This window comes from Conger conger, chromosome 9 (assembly GCF_963514075.1).
Source record: "Conger conger chromosome 9, fConCon1.1, whole genome shotgun sequence".
In the NCBI taxonomy this organism is placed as follows: Eukaryota; Metazoa; Chordata; class Actinopteri; order Anguilliformes; family Congridae; genus Conger; species Conger conger.
Genome location: NC_083768.1, coordinates 31632382 through 31654132, shown reverse-complemented (window position 1 = coordinate 31654132; position 21751 = coordinate 31632382). Strand labels below are relative to the sequence as shown.

Below are 21751 nucleotides of genomic sequence, written 5' to 3'. Positions count from 1 at the left end.
ACCAACCCTGTTCCTGAAGATCTAATGTCCTATAGGTTTTCACTCCAACCCTAACAAAGCACACCTCATTCAACAGCTTCAGATCTCATCTCAGCTAAGATTAGACAGATAGTGTACTGGCCAGGCAGCACTATCCTGTCATCTAGTGGACATTTTTATTTATTTAATTTGCATTTTATTTTAATTCAGTGAATACAGACCAGATACATTTTATATTCCAAACAAATATAATGTAATCTGTTGTACTTTATCCAATAAAGATATAAGTAAATAAAATAATTAAAGATATATATATATATATATATATATATATATATATATATATATATATATATATACATACATATTGGATTTATACAGTGCTGAATTGATACAGATTTAAACCTGACTACCTGTTACGATTTAATATTTTATCATTATTTGGCTCAGTATATCTGATTGTCTGTCTGTGTTGAAGTTATGCAGCCAAAATGCTTTAACAGTAAAGTTGTAGTTGAATAAGAGGGCCAAGGGGTCTGGCTATTTCTGATTCTCCTGGTTTTCATAGCTCAGTGTCCTCCAGTGCTAGGTTTTGTGTGACTGCAGTTCAAACATATCCACAAGGTGGTGCTGTGCAGACACTCCACCTTTAACGGTGCTGTGTGGCCTCTTTGCAGTCAACAGCATTCTTTGTATCTGTAGTTGAGATTGGGAGGTTATCCATTAGGTTCAACCTGTAGCTCAGTTGCCTGCAATGACAGGGTCGAGTGTTCGCTGAGGAAAATCAAGCCACATATCCAGACACAATGTGAGAATCTGAACACCAAGATCGCTTTCTGTCCGGAAGGTTTTTCCCTTAATTATTAATGTCATATTTCTATGGCAAGTGTCAGTGTGGATACAGCTTCAGTTTCTCAAGATTGCAGATGGAAATAACTTTGTGAGTGGTTGTTCAGGTTAGGCTCATAAATTAAGACACCACACAGCAAAGCTTAAGACACCTTTAACCAGCTAACCATAGCTTCCAAGTTGTTGTTGGATACCCAGAGTGGCCCCAGGACAGAGTTTTGGTACCACTGGTCTAATGAACTCTGACAAGTAACTAACTCATTAGAGTTTATAATGGTCTGATATGAAGTGCCACAGACTTTGGTGCCAAGATCTCATATTTCAAGAACTGGTGTGGCCATACATAGGGGATATTTCTGGAGTGTAAATTGTGTACACTGTGTTACATGAGACTGGGATGACTGTAAATCCAGCAGTATCAGGGGGGACTAGCCGCAGCTGGTGCATGAGCGGGATGAGCAGCAGCACTGCGAGCTGCGCATCATGATCCTGGAGATCCATAACACTGACTGTACATATGAGAGTCTTCAGGTCTTCTGATGGGAGTGCAGTGTATGCAAATTTACACCCAGAAGCAGGACAGACTGCGCACACTCTCTACACTGTCACCCTCCACCCATTCACTGCTATCAGCCTGACTGACAGGATCATACTTCTGATATAATTTTCTTTACTGTAGTCTTTCTGTCCTTCTGGCATCATCAACAAGAATTATAAAGATCAAGAAACCTAAAGCCAAAAGGAGATTGAAAGGCTCTTATCTACTGACTACTCTCATGCATTCTCACACACACACACACACACACACACACACACTCACACGCAAAACAGGTCTGATTTAACACACCTCTACAGCACATTGAAACATCACCAACAAACCAATGTACTCATTCTACACACAAAAATGATCCACTTTTTAAAAAGTCAATTGAAATCGTTTTTGTAAGGTACAGTTTTTATTTGCGATTGTGTCCCATCTGTGACAATGTTCACAGTATACAACAAAGTGTGGACCGAGTAGTTCGGAAACAGATTAGTCCCATATTATTTGTACATTTTTCTTTTGAGTTCCATCTGTATAGCACCATTCCTATCTTAATGCCACATTTACATCAATGTCAATGCCAAATCATAACAAGGTAGATTTAAGTCATATTTTCAGGGCATCCGTAATTACAGGATACAGATTATGTCCACGAGATAGATTTTGTAGTTAAATGCTGGGTGTAAAATCCAGTAATCGATAGCTGATTAGATCTTAAGGAGGCCAAGATAAAGCCGAGGGTAATTAGCATTAATGAAACAAGGTCACTAATGACCTGAGTGTGGAAGGGCTTGGGCTATTGTCCCATAGAGAATATGCATCACACATTATGCCATATTACGAGATTATTACTGTAGCACTTAATGTCTTAAGATTAATGTGAGCTAGATGTGAACAAGAAATGTAGGTTAGGGAGATGGATCACATTTATGCTACCATACTCCAATAGGAACTGGGTTACATTTATGCTACCATACTCCAATCGGAGATGGATCACCTTTATGCTATTGTATCGTTCGAGAATACAATAGCATTGTGCTCTGTGCTAATGGTAGATGTACATTGTATCTGAAGCACTGCTCTGTGCTAATGGTAGATGTACATTGTATCTGAAGCACTGCTCTGTGCTAATGGTAGATGTACATTGTATCTGAAGCACTGCTCTGTGCTAATGGTAGATGTACATTGTATCTGAAGCACTGCTCTGTGCTGATGGTGGATGTACATTGTATCTGAAGCACTGCTCTGTGCTGATGGTAGATGTACACAGTATCTGAAGCACTGCTCTGTGCTGATGGTAGATGTACACAGTATCTGAAGCACTGCTCTGTGCTGATGGTAGATGTACACTGTATCTGAAACACTGCTCTGTGCTGATTTAGGGACAGAAGGTAGTGTTAGGTACAGAGAAATGCTGACATACAGTATTAGTGTAGTGATCCAATTACTCTTTGAGTTGAAACATAATACACAGCTATTTAGGAAGGCTAGCCACACTTTTCAGATTTATGGAATACATGAAGCTATTTCCAGTGGATACTTTTGACAAAGCAATATATACATTTTTAGCATGCTTTCTATGAAAAGATCTTAAACAAATAATTTAATATTCAGAGATGCATTATTTAATACTGCATTGATTGTGACCCTTGATAGATTTTAGATACAGTAGAATGAATCTAAGGCACAAGAGGTGGTCAAAAGGACTGCATGAATAAGAACCAATCAGGAGCCAGAAAACTCAACCGTGCGGTACACACACTCTTTTATGACCAATCCCCAATCAGTCACAGCACTCCAATTTTACTTTCAATTCCAGTTCATTATTTTGCTTTCAAGGCAAAGTTTTTGTTAAAACCTTGCAGAATACCTATTCCCTTCTTTGTCAGTGTTGAGCTGATGTGGTTATAATGCACCATGTCTGTCTCTTACTCTGTGTTGGGTTTCTCACCACTACACTCCCTAACACAGAAAACAGTAATGCCAACTCCTCTCATACTCTCCCTCGTCGGTACTCTTTTTTAATGGGTCTCCACCCCATTAGCTGCAGGCTGGCCATTGTCCTTCACGCCGTCTTTCTGAGCCTGAGTGGTGAGCAGCCCCACCCCAGGCCGCCCGGGACAGTACCAGCTGGGCCCCAGGCGGTACCAGCCCTGGTACAGCGCCCTCCAGCTCAAACAGCCCAGAGCGCCTCCTAGCAGCTGGGTGGGGAACTGCGGGAAGTAGGCCAGCAGACAGAGCAGGAGGAAGACCCAGAGACCAAGGAGGATGACGCAGAACAGGAAGAGCAGGCGCAGCGGGGCCCCCGAGGGCCCCCCCAGGGCCAGGTAAGGACCGAAAATGGCGGCCTCCTCCGCCAGGAGCAGGCAGCACAGGCACAGCAGGAAGGTGTCCTCGGAGACCTCGTACCCACGCCACAGCATGCCCCTGGTGAGGCAGGTCGCCTTGGTCTCGCCCTCCCTCAACAGGAGCAGGGGCTGTCCTGCCACGGCCAGGCCCTTGGCCACCTGGCCCTCCAGGGGGGCCGCCAGGGGCTCGTAACAGCTCCCCGTGGCGTCCCCCAGCAGCGTCAGCAGCCGTCGGAACCCCACCCACAGCCCCCCCGCTACCGCCAGCCGGGACAGGTGTCTCAGGGAGAGACTAAGGGACTGGCGCACGGTGTAGGACAGGAGGAAGACGAAGGACCCGGTGAAGACGCAGGTCCACCCCCAGCCAGAGCGCATGAACATCCTGCCAAGGAAGGAGGGACAGACAGACAGTGAGACTCTATTCATCTGTAGAGGATAAACTGCATGAAATACCTTTCACAGACTAAAGCAGGGTCAATAACTGAAATTAAGAAGGAAATTGGGACAATGCACAGAACAGAAACTGAAAAGGCAAAATTATTGGCTGTGGTTGGCTGAAACTTTTCAGATGTATACACACCATGGCAGCAGAAGACTAGAGGAACAGTAATAGCACTGATATGCAAGAGCCACTGGGTGGCCAGTCCTGTGCCTGGTCCTGTATTCATTGTAAGAAACCCGTTTACACCCAAAAGACAAGGTGAAATTGGTCAAATGTGTAACCAAACAGCTTTAAAGCAGGAAAAGCCAGTCCCAGGACCAGGGTTGGTCACTGCTACACTCCAGGGGGTGCGCTCCTCACCTGTACAGGAAGTGGCTCTTCTTGGCGAAGATGCTGTACTGGTTAGCCCACAGACTGAGAGCGGGTCCAAACAGAACCACGGCCGACAGCAGCAGGTGGAAGTGACGACGGAAAGAGGCACTGCCGAGGAGCCGGGCGGCGAGGTCGGTCACCCCCACAAGAGCAGAGTTCAGAAACATGACTGGATCTGAGCTCACACTCACACTCAAACGATAATGGACAGCTTGTCCCTCTGGCCGCCTGCTTCTGATCGGGTGATCCACAGATCCTGTGGACAATCTTTAAGTGTGCTTTTCCAATGACAATAGTCTGATAACTACAATCTGTTGGGGGGTACAGAGATTCGAAATATCAATGACGTTGTGACCAAATACTTTGTTAAAATCATACAAAAGGTCCCTTCAGTAACAATAGTGACATTCACTCTTTTCCCCAAGTTATCTCAGCAATCCACCCTTACTGTTTTGGCCGGTCAGTGCTGTTGTAACCCTGAGAGTACACCTGAGATCTAATAAGCCAGTTAATCCAGATAATGGTCCACTGAAGCAATCCAGCACTTCAGTTTGCCTGCTAATGAAGTGAATTTGTAAAAATGTCAGAGCGTTCTCTTCAGTGGTCCATATTTCACACATTTATTGATCCAGAGGCAGTAATCCCGTGGTCCTGTGAGTTCTGGCTTTAGTCATCCAGGGCGATGCAGAAGTCCTTCAACGCAGCGCTCGTGTGCTGCAGGGGTTTCTCACTTATCCCTCACTTCCGCCCACCTCTTTTATTATCTCACAGTCCCTTCATCCGGAATCAACTTTCTCTTCAGTCGTCACCACCAGATAAATCCCGGTCGAGCAGCTCTGTCCTTCTCCGTTTGGCCGTCTCGCGCGAACACTCCAGCCTGGTCTCAGCACAGCTATTATTGCCCCCCTCCACTCCTACCCTCTCCGGCCCCGCCTCCCACAGGGAGGTACAGAAACAGACACATGCTCTGTCCTAACACATGCCCTCCCCTGCAGGCATCATGTCTCCCGCGTTCATAAAGTTTAAAGGTGAGTGGGCGAATGTGGAAAGGGCTGCTTTTTAGTGACGTCAAGGTGCAGCTGTCTGTGTTCGTCTGCACAACGTAGCCCAAGCTGGATTTACTGCACCGAAAACGCTCCAATAAAGGCCACTGTTCGTCACATTGTTAAAAATAATTTCTGGTCTTCAAACTATATTTATTGAAGGATTACTGCACACAAATTTCCAAAAATGGACGACTAACACTCGAGAGAGTACAGTATAATACTGCCTTTGAAAGTCAAATAAAATGGAGCACATTCTGACATACCAGTACCACTCAGAGATGTGACATTTTGAGTCATAATAAACATTGGCATTATTAATCGTACATTTCCATCTAAGTATAACTATCCATAATGCATGGTGGTTCTGCAGTCTACAGCAATGTATGTTTCTTACAGCTGAGAGACACGTGTTCTGTAGTAAGGTCAAATGAATTCTAAATAAACTGCTCTCCATTTAGCTATTTTTAGTTGTAATCTGCATGTCTGTCTCCTCTCAGCTGTTTGGGGTCAGGGCCTGTCTCTGTCAATCATTGGGGAGGGGGGGGGCGTCTTCCCCCCCCCGGCATCTTTTTCTTCTACAGCACCCACTCCCCACTGTGTTTCTCCTCACTCCCGAACCCACGCACTCACATAAAAACACCTCCTCTGTGCTCCTCCTCCCTCTCAAACCTGTGCATTCACATAAAAACACCTCCTCTGTGCTCCTCCTCCCTCTCAAACCTGTGCATTCACATAAAAACACCTCCTCTGTGCTTCTCCTCCCTCTCAAACCTGTGCACTCACATAAAAACACCTCCTCTGTGCTTCTCCTGCCTCCCAAACCTGTGCATTCACATAAAAACACCTCCCTGCACCTCTCTCTCGAACCCAGCGGTGAGAAATTCCAGTCCTGGAGGGCTGGTGTGTATGCCGATTGTTCTTTCCACCAGTTACTCTGGCTACATGAGTCAATTGGCTCAATAGACCAACACAGGTTCACTTGCAGGTTAGATCACAGCAGAGCATTTCATTCAGGGGTACAATAACGGTCTTCGGCTGTCATTTGTGCACTTTTCGAGAAATGGAGATGAAATGTCAGATGTCGGAAATGTTATTAAGGGCAGAAGCTAGCCTGGAAAGCAGAAAGACTGCCCTCATGTCAGAGTTAAACCCCAACCCCCTCGTGAGGTCTTGTGTAAAAAAAAAAATGTGTGTGTTCAATAGCTGTGAAACAGCTGTGCCCTGAACAGGGATCACTGGCAAGTTAATTACAGTGCTGTGGGAGTGTAACCCAAACCCTACTGGGGTCCTACCTACCCCCACCCTCTGAGCACCTACCCTGTCCTAGTCATGATCTATTCTGCCCCAGGTATGATCTCTCCTGCCTGAGGTATGATACATCCTGCCCCAGTCATGATCTATTCTGCCCCAGGTATGATCCATTCTGCATCTTGCAGTTATTTATATGAAACCGTGATTGTATCGGTTAAAATACAACTGTATCCTTTAGAAAGGATACCTTGTTTAGTGATAAACATCAAATACAGACATACCAGCAAAGTCAGCTTTGAATTTATTGTAAAATACTCATTCATTCACTTGCACACACATCAACCAATATATTTACACCAATATAGTCACACCCCCTTCAACAACCTGTCTTCACAGACACTCAAATATTCACAATTTAAACCCTTATAAAAGCATTTTGAAAAGCATCATTAATGAAATATAGCTATCAAAAACTGTCTAAATGTGTGCAGTTCTACTAATACCAATCACCAATTCTAGCATTCTTTGGAATTTAAGCGTGTCATTTACAGTTTTGTCCAAAATAACAGGAATAGTCACATTAATTTTGATAATCAGTGAATAGTCCATTTTTTAAATGCATTAGTTGTTTACTTGTGTGGGGTTTGAGTTTTAACCAGCTATGCTGTGCTTGTAGTAGATTTATTATTATAAACCTGCTCACATGATGGCTTTCTCTGAAAGGGAAGTTAACAGGAAGAATACAGCCAAGCATTCGACAACCAGCAGACATATTTCAGGATCTCTCTCTCTCGCTCTCTCTCTCTCGCTCATTTGCTTCCCTCCTTCATCCTGTCAGGTGCCTGATCCCTCTCTCTCTTCGTCCAACAGATGGGACTGCCTGTGCTCCCATATGCACACTGATCTGTCCCACTGAGAGAACGAGGGGGGGGGGGGGGCAAAAAGCAAAAAAACAAGAGTGAGGGGTATAAAGCATGAAAGAAAGTACAGCAAAAAAAAAAAGGATATTGACAATTACGCTACTAACACTGATCAACTAACACTATATAGACAGATACAAAGCTATATATACAGATTACTGTATAGTAGGCACTGTACTCACAAGCATGCAAGCAGGCACACAGACACATACACACACACACACACACACACAGACAAACAGACGCACACACATACGCACACACACTGACTCACACATACGCACACACTTACGCACACCGACTCACAGATGCGCACGCACACGCACACGCACACGCACACGCACACGCACACGCACACGCACACGCACAGACTCACAGAGCTGCTGATGATGCGGTCCTGATAGGGGTGCCAGCTCACATCTCTCACACAGGCCCTATGGGCAGACAGTCTGGACACGACACGGCCTGTCAGCACATCATAGACTGGGGGGCAGAGAGTCACACACGGTTATAACCTGTATCTGTCAGATACAGGGGCAGAGTCACACGGTTATAACCTGTATCTGTCAGATACAGGGGCAGAGAGTCACACGCGGTTATAACCTGTATCTGTCAGATACAGGGGCAGAGTCACACGGTTATAACCTGTATCTGTCAGATACAGGGGCAGAGAGTCACACACGGTTATAACCTGTATCTGTCAGATACAGGGGCAGAGTCACACACGGTTATAACCTGTATCTGTCAGATACAGGGGCAGAGTCACACGCGGATATAACCTGTATCTGTTAGATACAGTGGCAGAGAGTCACACACGGTTATAACCTGTATCTGTCAGATACAGGGGCAGAGTCACACACGGTTATAACCTGTATCTGTCAGATACAGGGGCAGAGAGTCACACACGGTTATAACCTGTATCTGTCAGATACAGGGGCAGAGTCACACACGGTTATAACCTGTATCTGTCAGATACAGGGGCAGAGTCACACGCGGATATAACCTGTATCTGTTAGATACAGTGGCAGAGAGTCACACACGGTTATAACCTGTATCTGTCAGATACAGGGGCAGAGAGTCACACACGGTTATAACCTGTATCTGTCAGATACAGGGACAGAGATAGTCACACACGGTTATAACCTGTATCTGTCAGATACAGGGACAGAGATAGTCACACACGGTTATAACCTGTATCTGTCAGATACAGGGACAGAGATAGTCACACACGGTTATAACCTGTATCTGTCAGATACAGGGACAGAGATAGTCACACACGGTTATAACCTGTATCTGTCAGATACAGGGGCAGAGTCACATGCGGTTATAACCTGTATCTGTCAGATACAGTGGCAGAGAGTCACACACGGTTATAACCTGTATCTGTCAGATACAGGGGCAGAGAGTCACACACGGTTATAACCTGTATCTGTCAGATACAGGGACAGAGATAGTCACACATGGTTATAACCTGTATCTGTCAGATACAGGGATAGAGATAGTCACACACGGTTATTACCCATATCTGTTAGAGACAAAGTTACACACAGTTATTACCTGTATGTTAGATAACGCGACATAGATACACACTGTTATTACCTATAACTGTCAGATACAGGGATAGAGATAGTCACACACGGTTATTACCTGTATCTGTCAGATACAGGGGCAGAGTCACACACGGTTATAACCTGTATCTGTCAGATACAGGGACAGAGATAGTCACACATGGTTATAACCTGTATCTGTCAGATACAGGGACAGAGATAGTCACACACGGTTATTACCCGTATCTGTTAGAGACAAAGTTACACACAGTTATTACCTGTATGTTAGATAACGCGACATAGATACACACTGTTATTACCTATAACTGTCAGATACAGAGACAGAGAGATACACAGGACAAATTACTTCCAACAAATTATCTCTTTAACAAGATGGTAAACAGGTCAACCTAATCAAGTGCTCATTGAGTGTATAGTGGTTGTTGTGGTTGTTACCAGCTAGATGCACCCATTATTCAGTTCAATTTACATCCATGTTCTGAAGTTTTTATCTGTGTATGCTTCGGCAATATTAATACACAAGAGTATTTCATGTCATTAAAGCATGTTTTGAATGTGAGTTTGGGAGTTACACACAGGTAAGGCACACACTCACTGATGATTCTCCCTGTGGAACAGCCAGTGTAGATGAACTTCTGACCGGTGCTGAACTCGGGGGAGAAGCGGCAGCGAATGAGCGTGTTCAGCACGCCGTGGCCGCGATACGTCATCACAGACGTGTCTCCCGCCAGCTTGTGTCTCTTCAGGGCTGGGAGAGGGAGAAGGGTGAGCAGCCAAAACTTACAGAACCTCTCCAAGTAAACACCGCAGAGCTTTGCCTGCTGCATGTAGTGGGCACACTTACTACTTACTGATTATTAGGGAAGAAAAAATGTGTAAACCGCCCGCCTGCCTCCAAATCCTACAATGCATCCGGTGCCTGGTTACAGTAAGTTTCAACTGCCTGCCTCCAAACCCCACAATGCACCCTGTAGCTGGCAGTTCCTTCTGCCTGCCTCCAAACCCCACGATGCACCCTGCAGCTGGCAGTTCCTTCTGCCTGCCTCCAAGCCCCACAATGCACCCTGCAGCTGGCAGTTCCTTCTGCCTGCCTCCAAGTCCCACAATGCACCCTGCAGCTGGCAGTTCCTTCTGCCTGCCTCCAAACCCCTAGTCCATACTCACAGTGACAATATATAACAACAACTGAGGCGTGGGAATTCCTCATTCCTACACGCTGCCTGCTTATAGCCATGATAGCCGGGAGTCCCCCCCCACCCAGCCTCCTCCCGGCCCCCTGGCCCACCTTTCAGGGGCACCTGCTGCCAGCGATAGTCCCAGGTCTGCTGAGTGACAGCCAGTCTGGAGGCTGCCAGGCCCTCCCCGGGGGAAAAACGTCGCACGTCCCACAGCTTGATGGACTGGTCTTTGGAGTTACTGATGAGGTAGCGAGCATCACCCTGGGAGCAGAGACAGAGATTGAAAACTGCATTCAAAAAAACAAAGCATGGGAAACTCTTTTTTTGGCTCCTTGACAGTGTTAAAGTGAACCCCTTGGCCTTGAGTCAGTTCATGTGAGCATCGGAAGTATTTGTTGGAAAATATACTTCAGTACAAACATGTAGTATAGCATTGATATGATGCTTAATGAGATGACAATTGAGTACTTACCATTTCTTTTCATCTGAAAAATGATTTACTTAAGTAAAAGTAGCCAGATTCCACTAATTCTATCCTTACTATGCAGTTACAAAACAGGTTTATGAAGTTGATATGCCAACTGTTCCATTGTCACAGAAGCAGCTAGTGAGGTGGGTAATGTTAAATAAACTGGGAAGCAAGCACCATCAAACTATAATCTGGCTGGCCTCAGTAGTTAAACACAGACTGCGTCCTGTGCCAATTTGCTGCCACCTACAGGTATGGGTTGAGAAGAAACCTGGGTGTTGGGTTTCTGAACTGCATGGAAGGGCTGTGAATGCAGTGAAACTGAGAGTCTCCTCCTCTCACACACACACAGGGAGCGTGGGGGCACAAACACACAACCGGCCTGTTTGAGCAGGCCTGTCCATCGCTTTAAAGCGATACCAATTTTCTGGTGTGGGGACTGACATCAGTTTTTTTTTCCATAATGATTCTCCAATGCTTAGGCAAAGCAAAGTGGAGTGCTACGGTTTGTAGCCATTGTTTAAGAGAGATAGATGATTCATCCTGACGGAGAGTGTAGCCCAGCTGCCTTGCGGCGGGTACCTTGCTGTGAATGAAAGTGATGCCGTCGCTGTGGCCGGCCAGCTGCCCCACAGGCTCCGGTCTGTCCTCTCTGAGTGTCCGTCTGTCCCAAACCTTGCACAAGGCGTCGTCGCCTCCAGAAAACAACAGCTGGGACGATCTGTCAGCGAATGTCACTGTGTTCACGTCATCATCGTGTGCATAAATCTGAGAGAGAAACAGAGACACATTTAACTTCTCTGAAATTCTTGTGAGAAAAGGTTGACACTGAGAAAGACTGGCCTTACAGGATATGTGCCCTTTGCCCAGGATGAACTAGCTGAAAACAAGGAGGGAGAAAAAAATAAATAAAAAAGGTCCTATTTTTGGTTTGTAAGCAAGGGACTAATTTTCAAAAGGATTACGACAAACGCCTTTGATAGCAAAAACAAGGCAGGCACATGTTAATGCGGCTTAAGGGAGAGTGCGCTTGTTTTCGGTTCTTAATGTTCAAGACTTCTGAAATACAATATTTAACCTTCTAGGCCATGAAGGTGGCTCAAATGCGTAGCCAAAAGCAGAGAGAAAGGCACCTACATGGAGATAAGATTTCCAGTAAATAACAGCTTTCTAACCTTCTTTGAATATCATAACCTAGACATCACATCACATTTTCACTCCCTAATGGAATTTCTCTTTTTTATTCAGTTACAGAGTCGGGGTGGCTAGAGTTAGAGTATAAATGCCTGAAGAGGAGAATATAGGCACTGGTTGAGTTTGAATGGCAGCTTGCTGTAACAGGGCTGACACACACAGCACTGCACACACACACACACACATTTCCTCACACACACCTGACCTTCAGCGTTCTCTTGTTCTGCTCGCGATCAAAGACATAGAGACAGCCGTCGTTCGCTCTGTGTGAACCAGAAAGAGAGATGGTTTTTAGTTTGAAAATATCACTTTGAAAGTGTGGGACATGAGGGTACTTTTATGCGTTCATAATGCTGAAATGCAACACTTAATAACTCATCATTATAAAGCTTGGATAACCATTGACCCACAGCTTGTACTGAAGCTTGTGTGGTTCCATATGCACAGTACCAGACACACGCACTGAACACAGCTTGTGCGGTTCCACTTGCACTGTACCAGACACACACACTGAACACAGCTTGTGCGGTTCCACTTGCACTGTACCAGACACACGCACTGAACACAGCTTGTACGGTTCCACTTGCACTGTACCAGACACACACACTGAACACAGCTTGTACGGTTCCATATGCAGTCATCACTCACCCACCCAGGACCTCGTTCCCATCTGAAGATGTGGCAACAGAGAACACACAAAACCTTCTGTCATCCGGCCTGAGAGCGAGAGAGAGAGAGAGAGAGAGAGAGAGAGAGAGAGAGAGAGGGGGAGAGGGGGAGAGGGGGAGAGGGGGAGAGGGGGAGAGGGGGAGAGAGAGGGAGAGAGAGGGAGAGAGAGGGAGAATTTTTATAGATGGCTAGTAGTAGAGTTCACACTCCCAGCACTTCACTATTAACTAACAACATGTGGCTCAAAGCAGCAGAAGCCAGAAGTTTGGCAATACTATTACCGTTTGTACATTTCATCATCATTATGTGATGCACAAATGACATTGCCCTTGAAATGCTGATTCAATGTATTTCAATCATCCGACTGACACCCAGAACAACAGGTGTCCAAAACTCATAATGAACAGTTCTCAATTACTGCAAAACCTGCATTTGGTTCTCCAGTGAGCACTGATATAAAAATGTCCAAACCGGAGGGCAAACTCATTCATTTATCACTGGGGGGGTTAATACTTACTTTAGCTCCAGAGCAGTGTGGGTCTCACTGGCACCGTCTACATTACAGACATGAACTACACACAGGAGAGGGAGGGAGGGAGAGGAGAAAGGAGAGAGAGAAAAAAGTTTGGAGTGAGGACCAGCACCAAGTCCTGCCAGGACAGATGCAGATAGGACACTGAAATAACTGCGGTAACAGCAGCTCAGCGGAGAAATTCAGCAACAGTTTCCGCCTATGTGGCAGATAAAACATAAAAAGAATCCCAACAAGCCAGCGTGTCTTCAGAATCCCTGTAGCCGGGCTTCCATACTGGGTGAAGCTAGTGCGCTGCTAATCACCGGCTTATCTCAAAATACTCCTCTCCACAAGGAAACCAGCACAATTGGTTGAAACTAGTAAGACACTGAAAACAAGCGCTAGCGGAGCCAGGCTGCGAGACCACTTCCTCTCCCATCATCAGGTGGGTTGAGCTGGTGCACTACAGGCAGAGTAAAGTCGTGTCTTACTGTGGTCAGACCAGCTGGAGTACAGCACAGAGCACGAGTCAGGGGTGAAGCAGACGTCCAGCACACTCCAGCCCATGTCCCGCGCCTTCACCGCACACTTCAGAGCAAAGCGCCCCCTGCTGGTGTCATAAAGGCGGATGTTCTGATCTAAGGGCAGAAACAAGCAATCAATGTCACAACATGTTAAATAGAGTATCACTATTAACTCAACTAATATATTGCAAATATGACCTATTGTTATAGTTTTAGTATTAAAATGATAAAACAAATATACCACTGAAAAAAATGCGTCCACAGAAATTAACCGCCTTTTCCTGTTTACTCGTATTCACTCAATATCAATTACATCTGCAATTCCAAGTGTTTGCATGTCAGTGCAGAGATCAGTATTCAACTGCTACACTGAATGAATAGAGAATAAATGCAAAATAAGTGAATTCAAAAGACAGAGTGAAAACTCAACTAACATTTTAAAGAGAATGTTTCAAGTGCTCACCTTGGCATGCTGAAAGGAAGGTGTCACCATCCTCACTGTAGACCCCACAGAAAGCCTTCTGCCGGTAGATCTCCTTGTGTGTTACCTGATTGGGTAGGAAACTGGATAGGGGCAGTAAATAGCAGAAGGTTACTGACAGACTGAAAGAAATGCTTCTGTTGCATCACTATGGGAGGCCCTCATATCAACTAAAATTTAACTAATATTTTCTTCAGCTAATATTTAGCCATATAAATGGAAAATCTGCCAAATGTAAGAACGTTTCCAGGTTGCCCTGGAAAGCGTAAGTAAGACAAAGAAATGGTGAAGATTCAGTAGAGAGGACAATAATCACTGCTGCTAATACCTATGCAAGATTTCAAAACAGTAATGGTGAAAACATTGTTGAAGAATGCAGCAATGCTGTTTCTGTTCTATCTATAGTAGCCTATATTGCTGTGATAAATTGTTATGCATGGTATTTGCATAATTTACGATGATCCCATTTCGCACATTTTGATGGAAATCTTAATTGAGTGCATAATCACAAACACAACGACATACTGCTCTAATTATTGTCCTGATGCAGAAGGCTACTGTCAATGTCGTAACAATTATAACCGACCCCTATTCTGCCCTGCTCTTTAATCAGATAATGTAATTAACTACATATGAAGCACAGTCTGAGAAGTCTGAGAGGGATGACCCACAGAGAAACAATATGTTCAAAGACCATTCGTTTTTATTTTGCAGTGTCACTGTGGTTGTGGTGTCATCTTCCACACTCAGCGGAGAGGGACTGTGCAGTGTTCAGGGGAGGGAGTGTTTAGTGTTCAGGGGAGGGAGTGTTTAGTGTTCAGGGGAGGGAGTGTTTAGTGCTCAGGGGAGGGAGTGTTTAGTGCTCAGGGGAGGGAGTGTTTAGTGTTCAGGGGAGGGAGTGTGCAGGCAGTATTCAGGATCACTCACTGTGAGCGAATTTGGCTGCATTCTCCATGAGAGAAGCTGGTACCCAGACAGCGGCCCCACTCCCTCTGGAATCAGACAAACCAACAATTACCACAATACAGACCACACACAAATGCACGACCAGAGGGAATCTGAAGCAACTGCAAGGCCATTAATTTTCACTTCAGCATGCACTCCTTTTATATTGCTTTCTTTACAGTTCAGTATGTTCACATTATGAAAACACTGAACTGATTTCATAGCAGATAGATCCGATAAATGTTCATAATTTTGATTAAAAATATACACCTCACTGTATATGCACACACTCCACAGAGTAAAGAGAAGACATGAGGAAATGAATTTCTGGCCTTTCTGAGAATAAACTTGGGTTTTAAAATCAAATTTATTTCAGTAACTTAAATGAGTCAAGTGCTTCCTTCCTCACCTTCTTCAGCATTTGAGCAAAACTTTGTTTGCCCTTTGACCCTGAGGAGGCAGTGGCTTGGAGGATCTGGGTCCGGATCTCACTCTGATCTACATCCCGAGTGTCTGGTCGGAAGTCCGCTGATGGTGTAAGCATGCAGGTCAGTCAGAATCAGTTCCGAGCACAGTGAAGGACAGGCTCAAAGGCAAACACGCATACAGGCATAAATATATCCTACCAGCTTGTCTGACAGAAAAGGGACATGGGTAGAGTGCTCATTTTTCAAGCACACCCTATACAGACATATACACAACAACCTGTACCACATCAGAGAAATCTTCACTCACGTTTAAACTGCACTACAGCACTCATACAGTAGTTAAAGCTGGTTACCAGTGGGACTGTAAAGGCTTCCGTGGCCGGCCTCCCAGCCTCCATCGCTGTCATCGTCCGAGTCTGGATATGACTGGACAAGCTGCAGCCCTGTTGCTCCGCCTCCACTGATCAAGCGCACCTGGCCCCTCCAATCAGAAAGGAGACTGAGGTATTACCAGGAAGAAATGCCAAAGGCATTCTGCCACCTGTTCATGCGACTGCTTGTGAGCCCATTGTTAGCAAAACGAGAATAGGCAACATTATGATTCATACATGAATCAGAACGGCCATGGAAAAAGGGAAGGAGCGAGATGGGAGGTGTAGCGACCACCTGATCCCGCCCTCAGCTAACCTGCTACTTCTGCCCTCCCTGTGCAAAGAACCGGACCTTCCTGGATAATCCTCTATATTTGCTATCTGCATAATTATTATTGGTATAATTATTGATTTAATTCATTAATTTCATGTATTAATATATATTATAATACTGCTGTCAAACTCACTGTTTGCCCAGTGCAGGCCAGAAGCAGACGGGCTCCCCCTGAGCCCAGTCCTGCACAAGGTTTCTTCCTGTTAGTCAGGGAGCTTCTCAGGCCTGGGTTCTTTGTAAAGCTGCTTTGTGACAATTAGCATAAAAATTGAACTTTATTGAATTCTTTGGAAAGAGGAATATTTGCTGATATGACCATAAACTTGTCAACTGATGAACACGCAATCTAATTCAATAGAATTTAGCTAAACATAATTAGCATTGACATGTAAGCAATAATATAGCCACTATATTGTATAGCTGCAATGTACATAATTTACATCATTTCAAAGTTAGATGGACAGGGAAAGATCCATAATACGTGAGACATAATCCACACAGAGTGGGAAATTTCATTCAGCCACGAAAGCAGTAGATATGCACTGTTAAAACTATGATGTGAATTGGCTACAAGTTAAAGTGCAACACAAACTCAGGACTGCATAGTATATTATTCTTACAATGGTAGGATAACACAGTGTCAACAACACAGCAGGTCAGTGAAGAACAGTTTCATCAAACAAATCAGTGGCCGCTTGCCTGTCACTTGCCTGCTAAGTAGGTAAGTCACAACTTGAGACACGTCTTCATCATCTTCCTCTTCTGGCTCTGACTGGCTTGGGCTGCCTCGAAAACCCCGACCAGACATCCCAGAACTGTACCGAGAGCCCATAGACTGAGATCTTGACTCTGTGAAAAGGCTTTTTGAATTAACCTCAATCTTGTTTAAATTGGTGAACATTCTATGTCTGTCAAATGACCAAACTTTGGTATGTAAAATGTAACGCAAAATTTGTTTCCACTTTGCCGACAGAGGCAAAGTCAAATAGAAGTGCTATCATGTTCCACAATATAATCATTGTCTTTTGCTACTTTAGTGAAATTGTTTTTGTATTTCATATTTAACATTTTAAGCAATGGCGCCTTTTGGACCCAGTATCTTTCATAGCATGAGTCGTCACAAATGAGTATGGGAACATCAACTATAAGACTATAAGACAACATAAGTGAATTATTCACCTATGCCCAAAACTGGTACTCTCCACTGACTAATGTTCAAGCACATCAAAAATATTTCAGCAGACAATACCAATGACTGTTGCGCTAAACATCTCCACGCAGCACCTGCAGTGCAAACTGTAACTGTTAAGCATCACATGTCAATTCTGAAATAATTATCTTAGAATAGCATACCATAACTAGTACAGCAAGAAAAAACTGGCATCTTCAAAACAACTTGCATGATTAAGGATAGTTTAAATAGCCTATTTACGAATGCTTTTGACAGCCTGCCGGGTTTACAGTGGCTGGTACTGTTCATTCAGTGGTTTGTGGTCTAAAGCAAGAAAAGAAACACCTACAACAGCAGTCATCAAATCTGGATCTCGAATCCAGATGCAGCCCTGGTTTTCTAATCCCAGGTAATTAACTGAACAATTAGGCCAGACTGTCGTCATGCTGGGCTCCCAGGTAAAGAGAGGGTGGGAAAACCAGCAATTCTTGAAGGCAGCGACCTAAGTAACTAGACCTACTCATCAGCTAATTTCACTTAACATTAGATGATATATTTTACCAGAACGCTAACGCTTAAGCAAATGACCATCTTCAGTCGTTTAAAAATTACCTGCACAACGAGGACTGTAACTATCAACTCTGTCGGAGCTCGCAGCAAGCTTCAACAACGTAACACCGAACAAGCAGGTTTGACAGTGAAGCAAATGGGACATGTGCACACTCATTTCCATAAAATAGTCCAGTCAACAAGTGCCGATGCCACAAAAACATGAAAGGCCTGTAGGCCTCTGTAAATTATCCAGTAAAATGCCATTTATAATCCTGCACCCACTCAATAGTGTAACTTTAACGACCTCAATCCCAGACAAACACAGTACATCTGTCCAACACAAGACAAGGCAGCAGTGATAGTGATGTAACGATTGGTACCGAGACTCCGAGGCCTGTGTTGAGTACGTATGTCAGCTTTCCTTGAAGCCCCGCTTCGAAGCATGTGATTTTCATAAAGTCATGTGACCGATGCCAAATGAGGCCTCGTTTTGTGTTGAACCACGTGATTGGTTTGGTTTGAGCAAAGAGCCTTGCTCTCTGGTTTCAGATTCGGGTTGTCGATATGAGGAAGCAAACCCCCAAATTAACAGGTTGTCGTAGTGGTCGTTAAGTGCCGAGAGTGACCCCAGTTACACAAGCACTTTTACTGCCAATTTGAACCCACACAAATTGTCCCTCTAGAATTTTCCATGTTCCCCATTTTGTAGTCAAGTCACTTAACATAATCGTATTACTTTCCAACTTGTTGAATCAGACATTATATATTACATATCATATAAATGAGTTGGGAATAATTGACAAACGTAGCCTACTGATAACCAAATCCATGAGAATCCTTTTTGGTTACACCAGTAACACAACAAAATGAAAGACAGCAGCCCCCTATACCGAAAAAGCAGCTGCCAGTTGATTTGGATCTTGTGGTTACTGCGACTGTCTCATGCAGGAGACCAGGGTTCAAGGCTCACCTGTGTTTCACTCAGAAATTGTATTTTTTCAACTCAGTCCTAGGGGTTTGGGAAAGGGCAATCTCAACTGAAACAGGTCTATTAGAACCACAGGTATATATGCAGCTATGTATGCAAAAAAAAAAAAAACTTTGACTCATTTGACTCATTTGACTAGTTTGACTCGTTTGACTCGTTTAAAAATGCAAGTGATTATTCGGCAGCTGTACATTATTTTACCAGCAGGTGTTACTAGTGTGTACTTGAGCCATCAAGTGAATCAATTGTAACAGTTGGCTGAAAAGTTTCAACGGCTCAAGAAGCAACGCCTCGCCATCACTAAGCAGTGGTCCATTACTGGTTGACTCCCTATTTTCCGAACAGTGGTTTTCTAATGCAGTGGTCCTCACCCCTGATCCTGGAGTTGCAGCGTGCGCTGGGTTTTTTGTAGCTCAGCATTAATTGATTGATCAATTAAAGCACTTAATTACACATTAAAGTCACCTCATCTGGTTTCATTGATGTGAACTGGTTGCTCTCTAAGACCAGCAGCAAGGACAACTGCACTAATGAATTTGCAGAGGCTATGTACCTATAAGCTACAGTACTTGTTTCAAACCTGTTGCCACGGAGGGCCGTTTGTATGCAGGTTTTCATTCCAACCAACGTATGCTGCTTTAATTGATTCCAATTACTCATTCAGGCACGTGTATTTAACTGCATTAAAACAATTAAAACACAGACTATAAGCAGCAGTTGTTATTTATTGAACTATTGGACAATTTAACTAATAAAGCTATATAATCAAGATCTGAGGCTGGAATAGAAACAATGACACACACGACCCTCCATAGCATTGAGTTTGAAACCACTGACACAGTGTGAGAACAAAAACAGGAAAGTCACTCAATACGATGTTGAGCAGGTGTGATCATGAGTCTAAAATTTCCAACTTTAGGCATTGCACGTCAGTCTTGCACGAAAAATTAAGAATATGTCGGAAACGCAACTTCAAGTATTGACTATTGTTACAGAATACCCTATACACGAGATGTCAGATCTGGTGACTGAGTGAGATTCTCACTATAGCTAGCCTACTGTAGCTATAACGTCAGTACCACGCTTATCAAGCAAATGAGCTACGACCAGAGATGTAAAATACAGATTCAGAAAAGTCCTCCCAATATTTTTTCCAATCATCTGGATATTTGCTAACAAGCACAGTTCTTCAGCAGGTGGTAGGACTAATTGGTGAATTTGAGTTTATTGGTAGACCTATCAGATTATGTTCCTGTTTGAACTCCTTGCTGTATTTTTCTGATGATTAACAAATAAAATCAATCAATCGGAAACCCCTGGACTTTCCACCACTGGCTACGACTCGTGCTATACGGTGCTTTAAAAGCATGCCTATGTAGACAAGGAGTTATAATGCGGAGTGTAGGTGGCCAGCACTGACTTGACATCAGCATTCCTTCTAAGAATACATTTTGAATATATTTATTTCTACACTACTACCCCGTGCTCGAACTCTTCCTTCACAAATTCTAAACTAGCTCTGAGTCATTGCCAGCTGAGTCATTGCTAGCAATCATCTTTAACGCTGTTAGTTGTAATCCAGCTGATTGGGACACAAAAATAACTAAAGCTAGCCAAGAGCGTGGCTCCCTACGCTAATCAGCTCTGTCGCTGAAATACAGCTCGCACACTAGTACCTAAATATCCAACTAACTGGACTAGCAGACAAATTGCCAAACACTAATGCAATTACCGTTTTCTTTGCTGCCGTCTTGTCGTATTAGTGTCGTTGTGTCCACATCTTAGCTATCAGAACTTGGAACTAGCTAGCTACTAGATTTTTGCTATATAGCTAGCTAACTGACATAAGAAAACCTAGACTTTTTCCAAGATTGCCGTGAAAAGTTCTACATATAACGATTTAGATAAGACAAATATAGCCAGTTAAATGATTGAAATCAAAACCCTTTGCTAAATAGCTTATTAGCTAATAAACACTTGGCACTCCAAAAACGCGATATTGTTTACACCAGAGCCATGGGTTGTGGTTTACACGCGTGACGTCTTAGTGTCCTGGTATCACGTGATAACCGCTCCTGTCTCTAAAGCGGAAACTGGACAGTATTTTTAATTGCTAAAATAATACCGTGTGACAAATCCAAACCAAAATTTATACAGTATATGATCCAAACCAACAAAATTTAAATGTATTGAACGTTCGATTAATTTTTCAAACACCTTGAGCGTCGCCGTTTAGGCTCACGTGCTTCCGGTTTTTACGGCCGAAACACAGAGGAAGAGGTTTTCGAGAGAGAGTACGTGGACGGAAGGCGCGAGATTTTGAATATTGTTTGACCGATTCTTTGTTTTTTGGAAAAACAACAAAACATATGATAGAGAGATTATAAACATGGATAGGAGAAGGCTTTTGCCATTTATTGCTATGGTAATAAATGGTGCCCGTGAGACTGAGAACAAGTCGGAGAGAATTGAGATGACACACAGCAAAATAGATTTTGGGGATTTCTGATATGAAGTGGGATGAGACAGGGGATTTTGGAAATAGGGTCTGGAAAACGTTGGGGACATCGAGCTGGCTAAGAAGGGGTTTAGGAAAGGGAGTTGTTCTCTTTTG

The 21751-nt window shown here is 43.9% G+C and overlaps 2 protein-coding genes across 6 annotated transcripts; both read right to left on the bottom strand.

Moving 5' to 3' along the window:
* Nucleotides 1–1796: 1796 nt before the first annotated feature.
* On the bottom strand, nt 1797–5392 carry LOC133137200 (fat storage-inducing transmembrane protein 1-like). Of its 2 annotated transcripts, XM_061255315.1 has the most exons (3): nt 4983–5392; nt 4523–4845; nt 1797–4102 (listed from the first exon to the last, which is right to left on the bottom strand). In XM_061255315.1, the coding sequence occupies exons 2-3, from the start codon at nt 4699–4701 to the stop codon at nt 3394–3396; spliced, it is 888 nt and encodes a 295-aa protein (XP_061111299.1). In that variant the 5' UTR covers nt 4702–4845; nt 4983–5392; the 3' UTR covers nt 1797–3393. The 2 variants fall into 2 exon arrangements, with proteins under 2 accessions (XP_061111299.1, XP_061111298.1); XM_061255314.1 differs by having other exon boundaries at nt 4523–5392.
* Nucleotides 5393–7115: 1723 nt separating this feature from the next.
* On the bottom strand, nt 7116–21172 carry LOC133137199 (DDB1- and CUL4-associated factor 11-like). Of its 4 annotated transcripts, none has more exons than XM_061255313.1 (15): nt 20870–21172; nt 17137–17275; nt 16075–16202; nt 15703–15821; nt 15276–15340; nt 14331–14431; nt 13835–13981; nt 13347–13401; nt 12809–12877; nt 12366–12423; nt 11549–11734; nt 10605–10758; nt 9915–10067; nt 8128–8234; nt 7116–7743 (listed from the first exon to the last, which is right to left on the bottom strand). In XM_061255313.1, exons 2-15 carry the CDS (start codon nt 17256–17258, stop codon nt 7666–7668), a joined length of 1542 nt encoding a protein of 513 aa, XP_061111297.1. In that variant the 5' UTR covers nt 17259–17275; nt 20870–21172; the 3' UTR covers nt 7116–7665. The 4 variants fall into 4 exon arrangements, with proteins under 4 accessions (XP_061111297.1, XP_061111296.1, XP_061111295.1 ...); XM_061255312.1 differs by lacking the exon at nt 20870–21172 and adding an exon at nt 19120–19273; XM_061255311.1 differs by lacking the exon at nt 20870–21172 and adding an exon at nt 18530–18582.
* Between the last annotated feature and the right edge of the window lie 579 nt (nt 21173–21751).

Bases quoted from the DNA above. Each gene is read 5' to 3' on its own strand.
- LOC133137200 (XM_061255314.1), bottom strand. From the start codon at position 4,701: ATGTTTCTGAACTCTGCTCTTGTGGGGGTGACCGACCTCGCCGCCCGG. The intron at 4,103-4,522 runs GTGAGGAGCGCA...CTTCCTTGGCAG, and splicing joins AAGAGCCACTTCCTGTACAG to GATGTTCATGCGCTCTGGCT.
- LOC133137199 (XM_061255310.1), bottom strand. From the start codon at position 18,330: ATGGAAATGAGTGTGCACATGTCCCATTTGCTTCACTGTCAAACCTGC. The intron at 10,759-11,548 runs GTACCCGCCGCA...CTCTGCTCCCAG, and splicing joins TCACTTTCATTCACAGCAAG to GGTGATGCTCGCTACCTCAT. The intron at 10,068-10,604 runs GTGGGCCAGGGG...TCCCTCTCCCAG, and splicing joins GCAGCAGGTGCCCCTGAAAG to CCCTGAAGAGACACAAGCTG.